The sequence below is a fragment of the Micromys minutus genome (assembly GCF_963924665.1).
Source record: "Micromys minutus genome assembly, chromosome: 1".
In the NCBI taxonomy this organism is placed as follows: Eukaryota; Metazoa; Chordata; class Mammalia; order Rodentia; family Muridae; genus Micromys; species Micromys minutus.
In genome coordinates this window covers 179,442,409-179,461,989 of record NC_137969.1, presented here as the reverse complement: position 1 = coordinate 179,461,989, position 19,581 = coordinate 179,442,409, and the positions used below count along the sequence as shown (strand labels likewise).

The 19,581-nt window shown below is 39.3% G+C and overlaps 1 protein-coding gene and 1 pseudogene across 2 annotated transcripts; one reads left to right on the top strand and one right to left on the bottom strand.

Annotated features, from left to right (window-relative positions):
• Positions 1–6,295: 6,295 nt before the first annotated feature.
• Positions 6,296–7,154, bottom strand: LOC308438481 (S-formylglutathione hydrolase-like; annotated as a pseudogene). The gene has a single exon. The product of its transcript is annotated as an S-formylglutathione hydrolase-like (transcript).
• Positions 7,155–12,388: 5,234 nt separating this feature from the next.
• On the top strand, positions 12,389–13,180 carry LOC308416895 (small ribosomal subunit protein uS2-like; the record flags this gene model as incomplete). The annotated part of the gene is made up of 1 exon (XM_080912011.1): positions 12,389–13,180. One exon carries the CDS (start codon positions 12,389–12,391, stop codon positions 13,178–13,180), a length of 792 nt encoding a protein of 263 aa, XP_080768137.1.
• Between the last annotated feature and the right edge of the window lie 6,401 nt (positions 13,181–19,581).

Below are 19,581 nucleotides of genomic sequence, written 5' to 3'. Positions count from 1 at the left end.
GTCAATTTCTGTTTTAACTTCCCTCTTCCATTCCTTCGTTTCTTTGGTTGTGTTTTCCACTAGTTCTTTGAGTTCTTTGAGTGTTTTTCTTGCTTCCTCTTTAAAAGCTTCTGAATCTTTTTGCTTTTCCTCCCGTTCTTGTTTAAGTATCTCTATCAGCATCTTGATGTATGATTTCAGGTCTGCATCTTCTTTTTCTGGAGTGTTTGGCATTCCAATGTTTGCTGTTATGGGAGAGCTGCGTTCTGGAGTTGCCAGGTTGTCTTGGGTTCCTTGGGATCTACTCTTTCGCTTTCCTCCTGCCATTTTGTTGTCAGTGATATATTCTCGCCTTTCCCTTGTATCTGTTCTGTGTCCCTGGGTCTTCACTGGTCCAGGTGGCAGATGGGTCGAGCCCTTGTTCTATGCCTCAGAGTCGCCAGGTGGGAACAGAAATTCCAAAGTTCTGTTCCTGGTCCCTGGATCTGGGAGGGCAGGGTGGGGGGTGCGATTACCGTGCACACTCGACAGAAATCTCTCTGCTCCCTGGCTTCCCAGGTCTCCTCGTCACAGTCTTTAAAGCTTTAGGCGCTGCTGATCCGTGTGGCAGATGGGCCGGGCCCTTTTCTGCACCCTGAAGTCGCCGCCGGGTCGTTGTTGTTGTTGTTGTTATTGCTGTTGTGATTGAAGACCAGCCTTAGTCTATGGTGATCTGAGAGGATGCATGTGATTATTTCAATCTTCTTTTATCTACTGAAGCCTGTTTTGTGACCAATTATATAGTCAATTGCAGGCAGTACCATGAAGTCCTGAGAAGGGATATTGCTTTGTTTTAGGATTAAATGTTCTTTAGATGTCTGTTAAGTCCATTTAGTTCATAATTTTTGTTACTTTCTTGTGTCTCTGTTTTCCTGTAACTCTTTAAAGGAATTTTGTGTTTCCTCTTTAAGGCCTTCTACTTATTTACCTGTGTTCTCCTGTGTTTCTTTAAGGGAGTTATTTATGTCTTTCTTAAAGACCTCTATCATCATCATGGATCTGATTATAATTCAAATCTTGCTTTTCCGGCATGTTGGTATATCCAGGACTTGCTGTGGTGGAGGAACTGGATTCTGATGATGCCAAGTTACCTTGGTTTCTGTTGCTAAGGTTCTTGTGCCTGTCTTTCATCATTTGATTATGTCTGGTGTTAGTTGGTCTCGCTGTCTCTAACTGGAGCTTGTCCCTCCTGTGGTCCTGTGAGCCTGTGATGTTAGGAGTAAGAGCACTCCTGGAAGACCAGCTCACTCTGGGCAGGATTTGGGCATGAAGGGCTGTAGGACAGCCTTAGTTCAGAGTGCAGATGGAGACTAGAAGGTGAGATATATTTGATATATATAATATCACAAATGTTATATGTATATATGTGAATATACATGAATTTGGTAAAAATTCTTTTCCACTCTATAGGCTGATGACACTTTGTCTGAATGATGGTGTCTTTTGCCTTACAGAAGCTTTTAAGTTTCATGAGGTTTCATTTATTAAATGTTGATCTTAGTGAGTGAAATCTTCTATTTCATTCAATATCTTAAAGATTTTTTATACAAATCTTTTACTTGATTGGTTAGAGTTACATCAGATATATTCCTAAGGCTGTTGTGAAAGATGTTCCCCTGATGTCTTTCTCAGTCTATTGATTGTTTTTATATAATTAGAGCTATTAATTTTTGTGAGTTAATATTGTACCCTGCTACTTTGCTGAAAGGGATTTATTCATTTCCTTTTTAAGGACTTCTATCATCTTCATTAGGTCAATTTTAAGATCTTTTTCTTCTGCTTCAGTTATGTTGGAATCTTCAGAGCTTGCTGTAGTGGGATAGCTGGGCTCTATTGATATATTACCCTCAAAGTTGTTGACTGTCTTCTTACACTGGTATCCAGGCATCTTGGTTTGGGATAATTATAGGTCTAGGTGCAGTCTTTAATTTCTGTGTTTGTCTTTGTTGGGGGCATATTATGTACTTGGTTTCTGTTTGCTCTCTGTTCTTTGGTCTGTGTGGTCTCTTATTGCGTGAGGATTTTGTGCCTGACTTGAGGGCTGAATTTCTGGTGGCTGGCATGGTCTCTGGTCCAGGAAGGAGTTTCCACTTGTGCTGGGAGCTAGGACGTATTGGGGATGGAAAGATGCTCAGAAAAGTTAGAGGAAATTTTGTTTTATGGTTTTGTTGAAAATATTTTCTATGCTGGTCACGGTGGCATGTGTCTTTAGTCTTACCACTAGAGACGCAGAGGCAGGCAGATATCTGTGATTTTAAAGCCAGCCTGTTCTACACAAAGAGAGTTTCAGAATATCCATGCCCACACAGCAAAACTATGTCTCAAAAATACAAAACACACACAGAAAGAGAGAGAGAGAGAGAGACAGAGACAGAGAGACAGAGAGACAGAGAGACAGAGAGACAGAGAGAATATTTTCTGTGTTTCACCTGGGTCTCTTATACTTCCTCTATTCATATCATCCTTAGATTTGACCTTTCCATAGTGTCCCAGAATTCCTGGATGTTTGGTACCTGGGGCTCTTAAGGTTTAACATTTTCTTTGGCCAGCATATCCATTTCCTCTAGTATGTCTTTAGTGCCTGAGATTCATTTTCCCATCTTTTGTATCCTATCAGTAAGTCTTGCCTCTGTTATTCCTGATAAAGTTTCCCTTTTTTTTTTAATTTCCAGATTTCCCTCAGTTTGTGTTTCTTTATTGATTTTATTTCCACTTTCAGGTCTTGAACAATTTTATTCATTTTCTTCCATTGTTTTTGTTTTCATGGATTTCTTAAAGGATTTATTCATTTACTATTTAAAGACTTCTGTCATATTTATACAGGTTGTTATATTCTTTAACTTGTTCCTCAGATATATCAAAATACTCGGGGGCTGCAGTGGCATGTTTAATGTACTCCAGTGCAAACACATTGCCCTGGCTGTGATTGACTGTGTTCTTCTGCTGGAGCCTAGACATCTGGGATTAGACTGATCTTAGGTCTGGGTGCTGATTTCCAGATTTGTCTTTGTTGGGTGTTTTTGTCCTCGGTTTCTGCTTCCTCTTTGGATTTTCAGAGAGTGTGATACCTGTTTGCCTGGCCCTGCTCAGCTTGCGTGCTCCCATGGCATGCCTGCTGTTGTTGGATGCTGGGATACTGAGGTAAGTTATGGAAAGGAAAGTTTGAGAAGATCTTTGTTATCTTTTGGGGATGGGGACAGAGAGGAAGAAGAGACATCAGCAAGTTTTCTACTACAGAACTGGAGATAAGGTTTGAGGATTGAATCTGGGGGAGAAGAAACAGAGGTGAGGTTCTGCTATCAGTCTCCTTATTGACTGGACTAGAGCATCCCTTAGACTAACAGAGGGTGTCTGCTTAGGGTGGAGGGAGCTTAAAGGGGAAGATCTGTGGAGTCCACAGGAGAGAGGGTCAAGGAAGGCTACTATATGTATTCTGCTGCTTGAAATATGTTGGAGATAGACTCAGAAAGGAAATGGAGACCTCAGCAGGTTTTCTGCTACAGAGCTGGGAAGAGACTGGGAGATTGAACTTGGGCAGGAAGGAGAGGTATGGATCCATTGTTTCCCTACATGTTGCCCTGACTGGAGCATCCTTTCTCTCAAGCATTGTTCATTCAGTCAGTAGTGCATTCCTCAGTTTCCATGGGTTTGTAATATTTCTGTTGTTCTAATTGTTGTTGATACACAGCTTTAATCTGTGGTTGTCAGATATGATGCAATTTTATATCAATTCTCTTTTACCTATTGAGAGTTGCTTTCTGACTGAGTATATGGTCAAGTATATTTTAGAGAAAGTATCATAAAGCATAGAGAAGACGGTATTATAGCTTTAATTTTTTTTTCTCAACCCCTATTTTTAAGAATGGTTCCTGAATGCTTTAACCTCCCTCCTATCCCACCCCCCACCACAGGTAGTTGAAAAGAAAGGTTATGAGGATACAGGGAAGTGGCCCTGTTTAGAAATTGGTCTTTGAAATAAATTCCATCTGCAGTCTCAGGAAATCAGCAATTCAGTTCCCAGGAGTCAGATCAGCAGCAGCTCAACCAACACACCGTGAAGGTCCCAGCAGTCAAGTTCAGTAGTGTCGGGATAGCAGCATCAGTGGCATGACTGAGCAGGAACGGCCAGGCCTCGGCCAAATTGGCACAAGTCAGCAGGAGGATTCAGACCTCCAGGGAGACCAGAAGTTCTATGCTGTGTGTCTCTCAAGGAAGCAAAGGTCACTGAACACTTGAGACCAAGAAGCTTTGCACAGCTAGTTCTATAAGCAAGCACCTCTCACAGTCTGTTGAACCGTATTTGTACTCCCTCCAAACATCACATGTCCTCCACAGGTCTGCCTCAGTACCTGTCTTGCCTCCGCATGTGAGTCTGTCTTAGCAGAACTCAGCTTACATCACTCTGTCAATCAGCCCGAGTCTGCAGAATCAGCAAGAAGCCATCCCAACACCAACAGGAGGTTTTTGGTTGTGTGTGTGTGTGTGTGTGTGTGTGTGCATTTCTTTCTATGGAATCACAGCAAATGCAGTTCAATAATGCATGTAAGGAGAACCAATATATGTGTGTTATTAGCAAAGAATCCATTACTCCTTTCATGTGTCTGCTTTAGCAAAGACATCCTTTCACCTGTGTGTGCTCCCGTGAAACACTCCTTCACGTGTTTGCACTAGCAAAACACCATCAGATTCAACTGACTTTCCAAAAACACCAGAAGTTTCCACTTCAAGGTGTATTATTTTGGGGTTGGGTAAAACGTTCTGTAAATACCTGTTAAGTCTACTTTGTTTATAATATCTGCTAGCTCTAGTATTTCTCTGTTTAGGTTTGGTGTGGGTGACTTGTCTATTGATAAGGCTGGGGTACTGAAGCCCCACACACACACACAATCAGTATGTTACTTGTGACTTTAGCTGTATTAATGTTTCTTTTGAAAAATGAGGTACACTGGTGTTTGGGGCATACATATTATGAATTAAAATATCATTTTAGTAAATTTTTCCTTTGCAGAATATGTAGTATCTTTCCCTGACTCCTATTACCAGTTTTGTTTGAAATCTGTTTTATTAGATGTTGAAATGGCCAGACTGGCTTGTTTCTCAGGATCTTTTTTTTTTTTTTTTTTTTTTTTTTTTGGAATGTCTTTTTCTATCCTTTTACCTTGAGATGTTATCAATCCTTGGTGTTAAAGAGTTTGTAAGATATAGTAGAATGATTGACCCTGTTTTCACATCCATTCTGTTAATCTGTGTCTTTTTGTTAGGGAATTGAAACCATTAGTGTTGGGAATTATCAGTGAGTTCTTCATGTCCTTTGTTGTAGTGTGGTTTGTTTTTTTTTTTTTTTTTTTTTTTTTTTTTTTTTTTTTTTTTTGTTTGTTTGGTTTTTTTTTTTTTACCTTCTTTAATATGTTGGTCTGAGACTATTTTTTCTTTGTGGGCTTGTTGCTGTTGTTGTTGTTTTTTGGTGTAGTAAACATCTATAGTTGAAGTATTACTTCTAATATCTTCTATAGAGCTGGATTTGTAAGTAAATGTTGCTTAAATGGAGTATTAATGTGGAATTCTTCTTTTTCCATCTACTCTAGTTTATCTGGGTACAGTAGTCTCGGCCAGTGTCTGTGATCTTTTTGAGTTTGTAAAATCGTTGCTGTACCTGGATATCCCAGGTTAAGGTGGCACCCAAGGATGACAGGTCAGGGTGGCACCCAAGGAGGACTTCCCTTTTTCTGAGGAGACGGGAGGCAACTAATAGGAGAGGCACTTGTAAGGTGAGACTGGGAAAAGAGGAGAGAAGAGAGGCTGTGATCAGGATGTAAAGTCAATAAATAAATTAATGAAATGAGCATCTGCAGAGGCCCTTCTGGGGTTTAGAGTCTCCACTGAGAAATCAGGTGTAATTCTAATAAGTCTGCCTTTATATGTTATTTGGCCATTTTCCCCTTGCAGCTTTTAGTATTCATTCCCTGTTCTGTGCATTTAGTGTTTTTATTATATGTGCGGTGAGGAATTTCTTTTCTGGTGCAGTCTCTTTGACATGATGTGCCTTTAGGAACATTTCCTTTTTTATTTTAGGAGAAATTTTCTTCTGTGATTTAGTTGAAAGTATTTCTTTTTTTGTGACTTTCACCTGTGTTTCTTTTGTGTTTTTTTTTTTTTTTTTGAAATTTTGATATATTTATTCAGAAAGGCAATTCAGCTGCAGGAGCATGAGTTTTTGAGAGGAAATTTATAATCCTTTAGTAAGCAACCCTGATGAGATCTTCTGGTCTGAAGCATTTCATGCATTCAGGTACGTTGCATGATGCCTGATGTGGTCGATGTGGTCGGGATGAAGGTGTCAGTGAAGTCGTAGCTATGGTCATAATCCTCTTCTACCCTAAAAACAACAGGGATTGTCTTTTCTGTGCAGGCAGCTATGAAGTTATCAGGGAGCAACTGCCCATTTGAAAGAAACTCGTCATCTTTTCCTTAATCAATCAATATGTCAATCCAAGGACCCAAAAAGGACTTCACGAGACAGGAAGTTTTTCTTTTTTTTTTTTTTTTTTTTTTTTTTTTTTTTTTTTTTGCCCCACGGACAGAGCGCAGGGTGGCAAATTGAAGCAAATGCTGACATAGATCTGTATTTTCCAGAATTTTCCAAAGCACAAGTTAGAGCTCTGTGGCCTCCCATAGAATGACCAAAAATTAGAGATTCTCTGTGGATCCACTGGGAAATTGGCATTTATGAGTTGTGGACGCTCCTTTGTTACATAAGAGTAGATTCTGTAGTACCTTCTGTAGTTAGCTTTTCAAAGATCTTCAGTGGCATTCACATAAAACCCAGCGCCAGTGCCGAAGTCCCAGCTGTCATATTCTCCTTCAACATTTCAGCCACAGGGGCTGGTATCAAGACCAATGACCAAAAGGCCATGTTCTGAGGCAGCTTGCTGATAGCCAGACTTTGATAGGAAATTTTGTTCTGTGCAAGTTAAATCAGATAGCCAGTAAAGTGCAGGGCACTTTCTGCACTCAGCCTGGGGTGGTAGGAACAAAGTAAATTTCATTTTACATTTCAGCTCGACACTGCTATGTTCGAAAACTTTCTGGAGTCTGCCAAAGCACCTGCTGCTGGAAATCTGCTTTAGCGCCATTCTTCTCCTCCATGAGGGACTGCACGGAACATCGCCTGTGCTTCTGTTTCTACTACTTCAGTTAGTCATAGATTTGATCTTTTTATTGCGTCCCGGATTTCCTGGATATTGTATTCCTGGAGTGATTTAGATTTGACATATTCTTTAACCGAGGTATCCATGTCTTCTGTCTTGCTTTCAGTACCTGAGAATCTGTCTTCCATATTTTGTTTCTATTAGTGAGGCTTACCTCTGAGGTTCTGATCAAGTTTCTAAATGTTTCATTTTGTTTTCCTCAAGTTTAAGTTTTCTTTATTAATTTGATTCTTGATTTCATGTCTTGAAAGGTGTTCTTTATTTCGTTAGACCATATGTGTTTCCATAGATTTCATTCAAGGATTTATATTTATTCTCTTGGAGGTCCTTGAGCATGGGCATAATAGACTGGCCATGTGCTTCAGCTAGTTTCCATTTCTCAGGACATATTGTAGTAAGCTTGCTGGTTTGTGGTGGAGATATATTGTCCTGGCTGTTACCATGATTGTGTTTTTATGCTGATGTGTAGTCATCTGAGCTCAGAATGATTATAATTTTAGGTGTAGTTATCTGACTAACAAACTTGTCTTTGTTTGAGTGGGTGTTATATTCCTTGTTGCCCTCTCTGGATCTTAGAAGCACATGGTGGTTGTGGGTTGTTTCATAGGGTATGCTTCTGAGCCTCTACCACGTGTGAGCACTGTGGGACTCTGGTGGGACTTGGTTTTAGGTATTGGAAGTTGACACACAGGGATGAGGATAAGATATAAGGGTGAGTATCTGAAACAGGCCCATAGGGGGAGTAATGTTGGTTCTGCTGTGGGGATCTGTAGAGTCTACAGGGAATCGAGGAGGAGAAGAAAAAAGGCCCCTACAACCAGTCTGATACAGGTCTATGGATGATAGTGGATGTCTTAGGGTTTTACTGCTGTGAGCAGACACCATGACCAAGGTGACTCTTATAAGGACAACATTTAATTGGGGCTAGTTTTTACAGGTTCAGAGCTTCAGTATATTATCATCAAGATTGGAATGTGGCAGCATCCAGGCAGGTATGGTGCAGGAGGGGCTAAGAGTTCTATATCTTCATCTGAAGGCTGTTAGCAAAATATTTACTTCCAAGCAGTTAGGATGAGGGTCTTAACGCCCATGCCCACAGTGACACACCAATTCCAACAAGGCCACACCTCCGAATAGTGCCACTCCCTGGGCCAAGCATATTCAAACCATGACACTGGGAAAGTGGAACTGGGGGATGAAAGAAGAATAAAGGTCACCTACCTGACTCTGTGGAGCATATAATCAGTAGGTTTCTCAATTGATGTGCCCTCTTCCCAATGATTTTAGCTTATGCCAAATTACTAAAAAACTAAGAGGAAGTCTACCTCTTGAATATCATAGTGATTTCAGAAATAATGATGAAGAATAAGGAAAATTCCTCTGTACATGAGACACCAACATGAGTGTTAAAGGGCACACCTATGATCCATAGTGCTGTGAGTGAAAACCTCAGTGCCACAAGAAAGCCATGAGAGCCATTTGGCATGTCTCCAGAACCTATGTGCTACAATACAGGCCAGCCCTATTATTGTTCCAGACGGTGAGTGAGTACTGCTGAAGACACTCCGTGCCTTGGCTCCAGGACATTACTGACACTAACACCGAAGCTCCCTTCCTGCTGTCTGATTTTGGTTCCAATGGAAGGTATTATGGGAGGGAGTTCAATGGGAATTGTCACTGACAGTTCTGCTAGATTATGGGCACTGCATGCTACATTAGCAATGTGTCAGGCAACATGGACCCACCAGTACAATAATGGTGGGATTAACACAGGTGAGGCCAGTTGTTTCCAATTGCACTTAAGTTTTACTCAATAAGAGATAACTGACATCAGACTCTAGAGTCCAGGGCAAAGATCCATTTGAGAGAGCATTATTAATATTCAGTAATCAGATAGGGTTTTAGTCTGAAGATATCTTTTAGGGTCTTAGGCTCTTTTGCTTTTATCCTCCCCTCCCCCTCCTCTTCCTTTTCCTCCTTCTCCTCTTCCTTCTCGCCTCTCCTGACCTCTAAGAGTATCTTGTCATTGCTGGCTGGTTTATCTTTGAAGAAGTCAGAAATTACCATAGGAGACCAAACTAAAAATCCTGAATTCTGGAACAGACCATGTAACATCATTGAACTTCAACTGAACCAGCTTAAAATAAAAGAACCGAATCAATAATAGATTATTGGTTCTTGTTCTTTAAATTATGGCAGCCCCTTTCTACAGCTCTCTGCTCTGTGACCACAGTGAATTGTTGCTCCCATTATCGATGTATGTTGGAATATGAATCCCTGTCTTTCCAAAGAGATTTAATCAAGGTATGAATATTTATTTTATTTATTTGAATGTGTGTGTGTTAGCTTAGCTCTGAGTATTTTAAAACATTAACTAAAAGCTGTCAGGCCACTCTACTATCCCTAGGAGTTAAAAAAAAAAAAAACACTACATTCTGTCTCTAAGAAAATTTCAATCATTAGAAAACATTTGGTTTTATGTCAGACAGGAATACACTGAAGAGTACGGTAAGCCTCTTGTCTAGGTTGATACATTGTGTATCCTCTGATGCTACATATAATTTCCTTCTATTAATAATGCATTGTTATTCCATCTGAAATGACTAATGAAGAATCAACTGATTATTCTAAGTGTCCATGTTTTTATTCAACTAATCTGTGTTAGATACTTTCCACATCTTGGGCCATGACTTTGTGACACATGAAATAGGAACAGAACAATTTTTCTGAGTTAGCTGGTATGCTGGTGTTGGTATGCATAAGAGAAATCCAGTGGCAATAAGATTGCAGTTGTGGCAAGGCAGTTCTTAATTTTATAGTATAATCCATGACTCCCGCTATAGACCAGATGACTTAGGGAAAACTTTCTGGAGTTGGTATGAATTAGGATAAATCTGTAGGAAAAGAATGGAAAAGGGGAGCGACAAAAGAAGCTGAAGAGCTTCAGAGCTTTACTGGGAGAGAAAAATGGTTTTTCACTAAGAATCCATTTGTAAAATAATGAAAGCGCTCACACCATATTTAAAAGGCGCCTACGATAATAGCAGAGTGGAGTGAATTTCTTTAAAGTGGGTGTGATAATGATATAAAGCCTGCAAGAATGGCGCCAATCTCAGCAGGAAGAAGAAGGAGACAGAAAAGTTTGAAAATGGCTTGACTTTCAGTTACTTGAAGACAGAAAAGGGTCTCTCTATGGTCCCATCAGTACAAATCAAGTCAGCCAAGGTGCAAGTCACCTGAAGAAACAGCCATAAGTCACCATGTGCATTTATTTTCCCTACCACAGTCCAGAAAGGAGGACTGAATCAATTCTGAATCCATGAGTGATAGATAGCAGGTCGTTTTCAGTGGGTCAAGTCCAGCATCACATTTACTCAGCACTGAAATGTATTTAAGGCACAGGGAGTTGGGTGACTTCCAGAATTATGAAATCAAACATTTGGCAACGGAATTAATCAAATGAACAAATGTCTTCCGAGGTCCTTTTCTTACCTCAGGTTTGTGTGAAGCCAACATGGGGTTATTCAGAGCTGCACCTCATCCTGCATGCTTTTTCCTATGTGATAAAAATAATTAATATTAAGTACATGTAAATTTTGTATTCTGGAGTTGCTCATTTTATCCCTGAAGCCCAATACAAATTGATACCTGGATCATCAGATTTGCTTTGCAAACCGCCATCTCACCAGGGAAGCCTGTGGGTTTGTTTATAATTCTCAAATATTAAATCTTAATACACTCCCTGAAATTTCTCTCCACTTAAATCAGCTTCTTTTGTCAGCTGAGCTCAAAGCATGCTACCGAACTAGATGTAGCTAGGTTTTACTCTCTTAGCTCTGGATTTTATTATTCAGTAATCCTGAGTAAATGGAATGGCCCACCCATTCTGTCACAATCTCCAAATTGGAGAGGCGTGAGAGTTATTTTTATTTCTTTAGCCATGGTGTCCTGTAATAAATTCTAAAGCACAATTCTAAAACATGATTTTGAATGTGCTCTATAAATTACCATTTGGTAATAGCAAACGCAACCTTTAGTTTTAATATAACAGAAAACTTGAATCAGAAGCCCGAAGTTTAGTCCCTAGTTTGGAAGCAACTGCACACTTTATGTTGAATAAGTCAAGCCTACGTATTCTCCAGTTCTTCCTGATTGAGATCGCTTGCATGGAGCAAGTCCCACCTGTTTCTTTCCTATGTGGTTGACAGTGCTTAATGAAAACATAATGCACTGAAGGGTGCTTTAAAATCAGAGCTACAGAATGTGTCTTACCATGAAGTCATAACATCTAATCCTTTGAATAGGCTCATCATGAGTCACTCCCTCACCACGACAGCTACGCTATCATGACAGAGTATTTATCCCAGGTCTGTGTGCTCTTGTCCTTATGCTAGACAGCGAGACATACTACATGAATCAAACAGACATGCTCTGGCTGAACTCCTAGTAGCACAACAGATAAAAAGAGGAACTGGTTTCTCACATATAACTGTTCTTTTCAAAGGAAATGTTTATCAGCTTTTCCTTCAGCATGATTCACGATGTGCAGTAATTGGTACACTTGAGGGTTAAGGAAGAATAACTGAGAACTAAATAGACAAATTAAATCAGCCAGTGCCACCTGCAGTCAGAACAGTGACATAAAGCCTGCCACTTCTTAGTGGGAAAATCACACAGAAAAGTAAGGAAGTCAGCAAAAATATCAGACACTGGAGACATATTAGATACATTTTGGAGGAAAGAGGAATAAGAAGAAAAATTCAGTACCTTTATGGTTTAATCCTCTAGATAAATACCAAATACCATAGCTATTCCTACAAACTTAAGTCCATAAATCTATTATCAATATATTTTTTATTATTTTTAAATTAGAAAAAAATAGTTTCATTATTAAAAGTTACACACACTTAGACTTTGCTGATTTAGCCCTCCTTGCTTCTCTATTTTGTCTCCCTGCCCCTCTTCTAACCAGTCACCTCACTTTTTATTTTACACATAGAGAAACATAGCAGCGAACAAAGGACACACTGATTAGCAATAAAGAACGCCTGAGCGTAGTGACGACTGTGATGCTTCAAAGATGCCTTGACTGAGAAAGGAATTGGAGCTTCCGAGCTGCCCAGGGACCGGTCCACATCAGAACCGAAAGGGAAACTTACACAATGTCAGGAGCCCTTGACTTCCAACAGATGGAAAAAGATACCCTAAGATTCCTTGCCGAAGGAACCCACTTAAGAGGCACCAACCCTGACTTTCCAAAGGAGCGGTGCACGTACAAAAGGGAAAGTGACTGTCTACATCATAAACCTGAGAGGACCTGGGAGAAGCTGTTGCTTACAGCTAGAGCTGCAGTCCCCAAGGAGATCCCTGCTGATCCCAGCGTCATCTCCTCCAGCAACACTGGAAGGACAGCAGCAATCTGTGCTGAAGTTTCAGCTGGCACTGGAGCCACTCCCAAGTGCTTCACTCCTGGGACCTTCACTAACCAGATCCAAGTAGCCTTCAGGAAGTCACAGCTTCTAGTGGTAACTGTTCCCAGGGCTGACCGTCAGCCCCTCACAGAAGCATCTTACATCAAGATGCCTTTGCCCTGTCTGTGGAACACAGACTCTCATCTGTGCTACACTGACATTGCCATCGCTTGCAACAAGGGAGCTCGCTTCATGCATCTGACACGGTGGATGCTGGCCCGGGAAGTAGTCCACATGTGTGGCACTATCTCCAGTGAGCACCTGTGGGATGTCACACCTGGCCTCTACTTCTACAGAGACCCAGAGGGGCTTGAGAAGGGGGAGCAGGCTGCTTCTGAAAAGGCTGTGACCAAGGAGGGATTCCAGGGCGAATGCACAGTGCTATTTCCTAAATTCACTGCTGCTCAGCCAGAGGTGTCAGATTGGTCTAGAGGTGGGCAGGTGCCCTCTGTGCCCATCCAGCAGTTCCTGGCAGAAGACTAGAGTGCCCAGGTGGCCACTGAGGACTGGTCAGCAGCTTCCATAGTGCAGGCCACTGAGTGGGTTGAAGCCACCACTGAGTGGTCCTGACACCAGAAGAAAGGGAGAAAGTGGAAGAGAAATAAAGTTCCTAAAAGCAGAGAGAAAGGGAGAAAGGGGGAAAGGGAGAGGAGAGGGAGAGGGGGGAGGGAGTAGAGAGGGAGGGGGGACAGAGGGAGGGAGGGAGAAAGGGAGAGGAGCAAGAGGGGAGGGAGGGAAGGAGAGAGGGAGGGAGGGAGGTAGGGAGGGAGGGAATTAGAGAGCAGTTAAAATAAGGGTGTGTGAACTGATACATTTATAATGCTTTAGATAAGGCAAAGCACATCCATGCCTTGACTTCATTTTATCTTCAGTTAAAGACAATAAAAATAAAAGTATGTTGATATAATATAAAGATATCAACATTAAAATATGTAAACTCTTAAAGGGGAAAATAATAAGGAATGTAGATGAAAATTATAAACTGTCTCTCATCTCCTAGAATATGGAAGATGGACTTGAAGGGATGAGGTCATGGGAACACACAGCCATCACCTCTCCAAATACTAAATCTTCCTCCTTTTTCCAGTTACTGTTTTCCAGGTAGCTACATACTAATTTATGTTAATTACTTCAAATTTTATAGTCCCATCTCCTTGTGTATATACACACTAAGAATTGTGTTTTCAAGTGTGCCCATCGCATACTTTTGCAACATCTGGGTATTTTTCACAGTGGGGAAGCAGAGAGCAGTGGGTGTGGAAGTCAGATGTTGGTGAGAATAGAGGGGAGCAGTATAGAGGTGGATACTCACAAGCAAGAAGCGAAGGCTAGTGTGCAAGCCACATTACTTCTCTCAGACCTCTTTGTATCTAGGCTCAGCCAGAAGGCAGCACCCACTCTGAGCAACAAGTCTGAAAACTTCCTCAAAGAGCTGCCCCGAGGTATGCTTCTCAGTTGGCTTCAGATCCAATCGTGTAGAAAATCAAGATTAGCCTTCATAACCATGTACTTTTCCCCTCAGTATACTTTCTTGTCTCCCTCCTCTTGTTCTGATCTTATTTATATATGGCCTCCTTGCTACATTCTTTCTCTCTCCCTCCCTCTCCCCTCCCCCTTCTCCTTCTTCTCCCCCCCCCCCACACACACAAACACATATGAGAGAAATGTGATATTCATCTTTTTCTGTCTGGCTTATTTTACTTAGCGTGATGCTCTCTCATTCCCTCCATATTTTGCAAACTTCTTAATTACTTTTATGTTTGAATTAGGCTCTGCCATGTTTATAGACCATGTTTTCCTTGTGCATCTGTCTGTTGTCAGGCGTCTAAGGTGATTTGGTATTCTGGAAATGAATAGTGCTACAATGAACATGGATGTAGAAGATTACGTGTATTATGACACAGATTGCTTTGGATGTATATCCAGGAGTAGAATATCTGAATCAGATTGTCTTTCTAGTATTTAGAAGACCACCATACTGGTTGCACTAGCCATATTAAAAATGTCTTTGCTCCTACATCCCCATCTTCAGTATTTCCAGGAATTATTTGGGGGTTAAAATAAAATTAAGTACAAAAATATACTTTGTAAAATATAAGAATATCCTTTTATTTTCTTTAATTTAGCACTGCTCTCCATAGTGAAATTATCTTCAGTAAAATTCACCAGCATTTTGACACATAATTATCTTAAGTTTCTTTTAAAAAGTGGTTATGAAAATAATGTCTTGAGTTCTGGTTCATTCTTCATAGTTTATCTCTTTATATGCAAAGGAGAGTTTGGCAGTATAGAAACTTCCTTGGTTTATATTTTCTTTTACTGAGTATCTTTTGTGAATTGAAATTATATTTATTATAATACATATATGCTCATACACATGTATGATGTGTACGGGGCAGACACACAATGTAGAATGCAATGGAATCAAAGAACGACTCAGTGCGCTTAGTTACATTGTCCCACTTTACCTTTGTTTAGGGAACAAAATCTTATCACCAGGCTTGTTTCATCCTATCGTAGGCACCAGCTGACCTTTTTAAATCTTTCCTTGTTATTTTTTTTTGTCAAGTTGACATAGGCTAGAGACATTTGAGAATAGGGACCATAAATTTAGAAAAATATTCTTGCCAGATTGGTCTTTGAGTAAGCCTGTGGGGCATTTTCTTGATTGATATAGAGGGCTCAGCTGACTGTGGGTAGTGCCAAACCCAAGACAGGTAGTCTGTGTTGTATAAGAAAGCAAGCTGAGGAAGTCATGAGTGGACAAGCCTTGAGCCACCGTAAGCAGCACTCCTCCTTTATATAACTCCCCCTCTTTTAGACGACTCTAGCTTGTGTCAAGTTGACAAAATAAATAAATAAATAATCAGTACATCATCAAAACGAAAAGTAGCAAGACAAAAGGAGTTCACCAGAGTGAGCTCTACCAAACACTGAAGAAAGAGAGTATGCCAATTCATTTTAGTCCCTTTCAGAAGCTAGGAATAAAGGGCTGGTTCCTGATTGCTTTACAGGAGTAACATTTCTCTCTATTTAAAAAAAAGTCAGTGATATTACAAGAAAAGGGGATCAGGCATGATGATCAAGTGCTATTTAGCCTGTGTGCAATGTGGCTTTACCATTTCAATCTCAGCCTGACACAGAAAGTTAACTATCTAAAAAAAAATAAATCTCATGATTATGACAATAGATGTGGAAAAATTGTTCTGCACAAATTTACATGGTAAACACTCTTAGTAAAGACGGAAGAGAAAGACTCTCCCTTGCTAAGGAACACCTACAGGGATGCAGAGTACAGCATTTATAACAGTTAAACTTGGATCATTCTCATAGACTCAGAGCAAAAATGTCCCTTTTCCCTGCTTTTTTAAATTTTGTACTGGAAACCCTAAGTTAATGTAATAGGACAAAAGAAAAGGGAAAGAAACGAAAGGAAAGGGAATAAAAGAAAAGAGAAGGGAAGAAAAGGAAAGGAAAGGAAAGGAAAGGAAAGGAAAGGAAAGGAAAGGAAAGGAAAGGAAAGGGAAGGGAAGGAAAGGAAAGGAAAGGAAAGGAAAGGAAAGAAGAGAAAAGGTATACAATATGGAATAAATGTAATAAAAGTGTTCATGACCATCTGGTTAAAAACACAACAAGCTGAAACAGCTGCATTTTGAACTAATGAGAAATTACAGCATCAGATGCATTACCACTTCCTCATATACCAACAAGAAAGAAAATATTTTTAAATTAAAAACATAATACTGGACATAGTAGCAGATTTCCCTTTGTTAAAAAAATAAAAATTTATCAAGATGTATATACAACTTATAAAAGGATGTGTATACAATTTATAAAACACTGATGACAAATTAAAGAGCTAAACATACGGGAGACATGCTGTGCTCACAGATTAAAAGACAATATTATCAACAAGTTAGTTATTCCACATTTGTTATATGTGGCCAATGCAATCATATCCATTGTTTTATGTAAATAAGCTAATTTTAAAGGTGACATAGAAAAGTAGAAGACCTAAAACATCCAACTCCATGATGATACAGAAAAGCAAAGTTGAAGAGAACTGAGTCTATCTGATTTGTTAGTGAAGTATTAGTAAATGTTAGAAAAAAATAAAACAGTAGAAAATTGTGAGCCCAGAAATTGCCCCTCATGTATTTATTCTGAAAGACATAGAATTCTTAGCAAGTAATATAGCAGAAAGCTTTTGGGAAATGATTGTGGTGTTTAGATGCCCTACAGATATAATCAATGAAGAAAATAATTGATAAGATTGATTTCATTAAAATAAAAAGGCATGTGCCCCATAAAATGATAATGAGACCATTTGCAAACTGTTTGCAAAGACCATATCTGTTTTAGTCAGACTTTCCATCACTGATGAATGTCACCAGAAACTTAGAGGAGGCAAGGTGTATCACGGATTCAAAGTTTTTAGTCCATACCCAGATAACTCCATTGTCACAAGTCTGTGGGAGGGGTGAATATACAGTAGGGAGCACATGGTAAAGAAATGCATGGTGTAAAGAAAAAAAGAGTAGGAGAGGGGCCAGAAATATCCTGTTTCTCACAGTTGTCGCAGACTTTTAATGTTTCTGCATCCTCCAAACTTAGTGCCACCAGGAAACCTTGAATAAATAAGTCTATGTGAACATTTTATCTCTAAGCCACAATATCTAATAAAAAAAAATTTTATCTGTCATATAAAATGAATGCTTAAAAATCAACAATAAGAAAACAACAAAATTTTAAAATGTCACAAGCCAGGACAGCCTTTAGTAGATAGAAATTTTAATATATACTAAGTATAAAATTCAACAATTAAAAGAAAGAGAACCAAGCCACAAAGGGACATAGGAAAAAAACACAAATGCATTCTATGGCATGAAATAAGACAGGGCTTTAAGTTTTGCATAGTATCTGATTCTAAATACCTGTCTTTGTGGAAAATAAAAGCATAGAAGCAGTAAAGCAAACCTAATTATTACTGAGTAAGAAAAGATCAGTCTTAAAATGGCTAATCTTCAGTGCTGACTACACCAGGAAATGCCTAGGAGCTCACTATAGCCAATTTCAGGATGTATCTGAGATAGTTAACTAATAAGGAAAAACCCACCATAAATGTTCAAGAAACCATCCATAAGTTGGGCACCATCCTAGAATAAAATGCGCAGAAGGAGAAGGCCAGGGGCTGTGATAATCATGAACTTCCTTCTCCACTCCCATCCTCCTTCTGTTTACAACAAAGTGGTCTGCTCTTCTCTGTCCTGTACTCCTCACTTGGATGAATTTATACTTTGAAGCTGTTAGCCAATGTTCTCCCCTAAGTTACTCTTTCATGTGTGTCGCCACAGCTGTAATAAACTAATTAACACAAATCAGCAGAATACAGAAGATATTTAGGATGGTAAAACTATTCTCTATCATACTAAAATAGTAGGCTCATGTCATTATCTGCCAAACCCAGTAGAATATATAAAAACAAAATTAAACCCTTCTGTAAACTATGGACCTTAGGGGAAACTAATGTTGATTTACTAGTTTTAACAGAAGCATGTTCAGAAGTTGTTCATGTTGTTACAGTAGAAAATGTGCATGTGTGATGGAACATGCATGAAAAAATATTTTTCAGTAAAACACACATACACATAGATAGATAGATAGATAGATAGATAGATAGATAGATAGATAAATAGATATAGATAAAGATAAAGATAAAGATAAAGATATAGATATAGATATAGATATTGATATAGATATAGATATAGATATAGATGATATAGATATAGATATAGATATAGATATAGATATACATAAAGATATAGATATAGATATAGATATAGATATAGATATAGATATAGATATAGATATAGATATAGATAGATATCCACATCCTTGTTTGCTTACTAAGTGAAGACAGGTCATTATCTCAAGACAGGAACTGGAGGCAGGAGTTGAAGCAGAAGCCATAGTGCTGCTTAATAGCTAGCCCTCTGTAGCTTCCTCACATTTCTTCCTTATGCACACCAGGATCATTTGACCAGGTGTGGTACCAACCAAAGTGGGCTGAGTCTTCTTCATGTCAATCATCAACTAAGAAAATGTTCCCACAGACGTGCCTACAGGCAATCTGATAACAAATTAAATTCTCACCTAAGGTTCTCTATTCCCAGATGACTCAGCTTGAATCAAATTGACAAAATAAAACCCCAACCAGCATAATATGTGCATATAACATACATAATTTTTATATATTATACAGTTTATTGGCATAAATGATATACAATCACACACCGGCGGGTCATAATTCAAAGTCCATAAATAGTGCACAACTCAACAAACAGTAGGTTTTTCACAGACACTCCACACAATCTAGTACAGTGGTTCTCAACTTTCCTTTCCTAATGCTACAACCCTTTAATACAGTTCCTCATACCGTGGTGACCTACAACCATAACATTATCTCATTGTTACTTTATAATTGTATTTTGCCACTGTTATGAGATGTAATATAAGTACCTGATATGCAGGATATTTAAAATGTAACCCTTGAAGGGGTTGTGACCCACAGGTTGAGAACCACTAATCTAGTGGAAGTGAGTTTTGACCACTGACACTCAAACACCACATGAAGGGAATGTTCTTCCTTATTCTTTGTATAAAGATAGATTTAATGATATAAGAGCTCAAATATAAGCCCAAACTATAAAACTATCAGAAGAAGGCATCATTTCTGTGCTCAGGGACCTTATATTTGTCTTTTATTGTTGTAGACTTGGTGTCTTAGTCAGGGTCTCTATTCCTGCACAAACATCATGACCAGGAAGCAAGTTGGGGAGGAAAGGGTTTATTCAGCCTACACTTCCATATCACTGTTCATCACC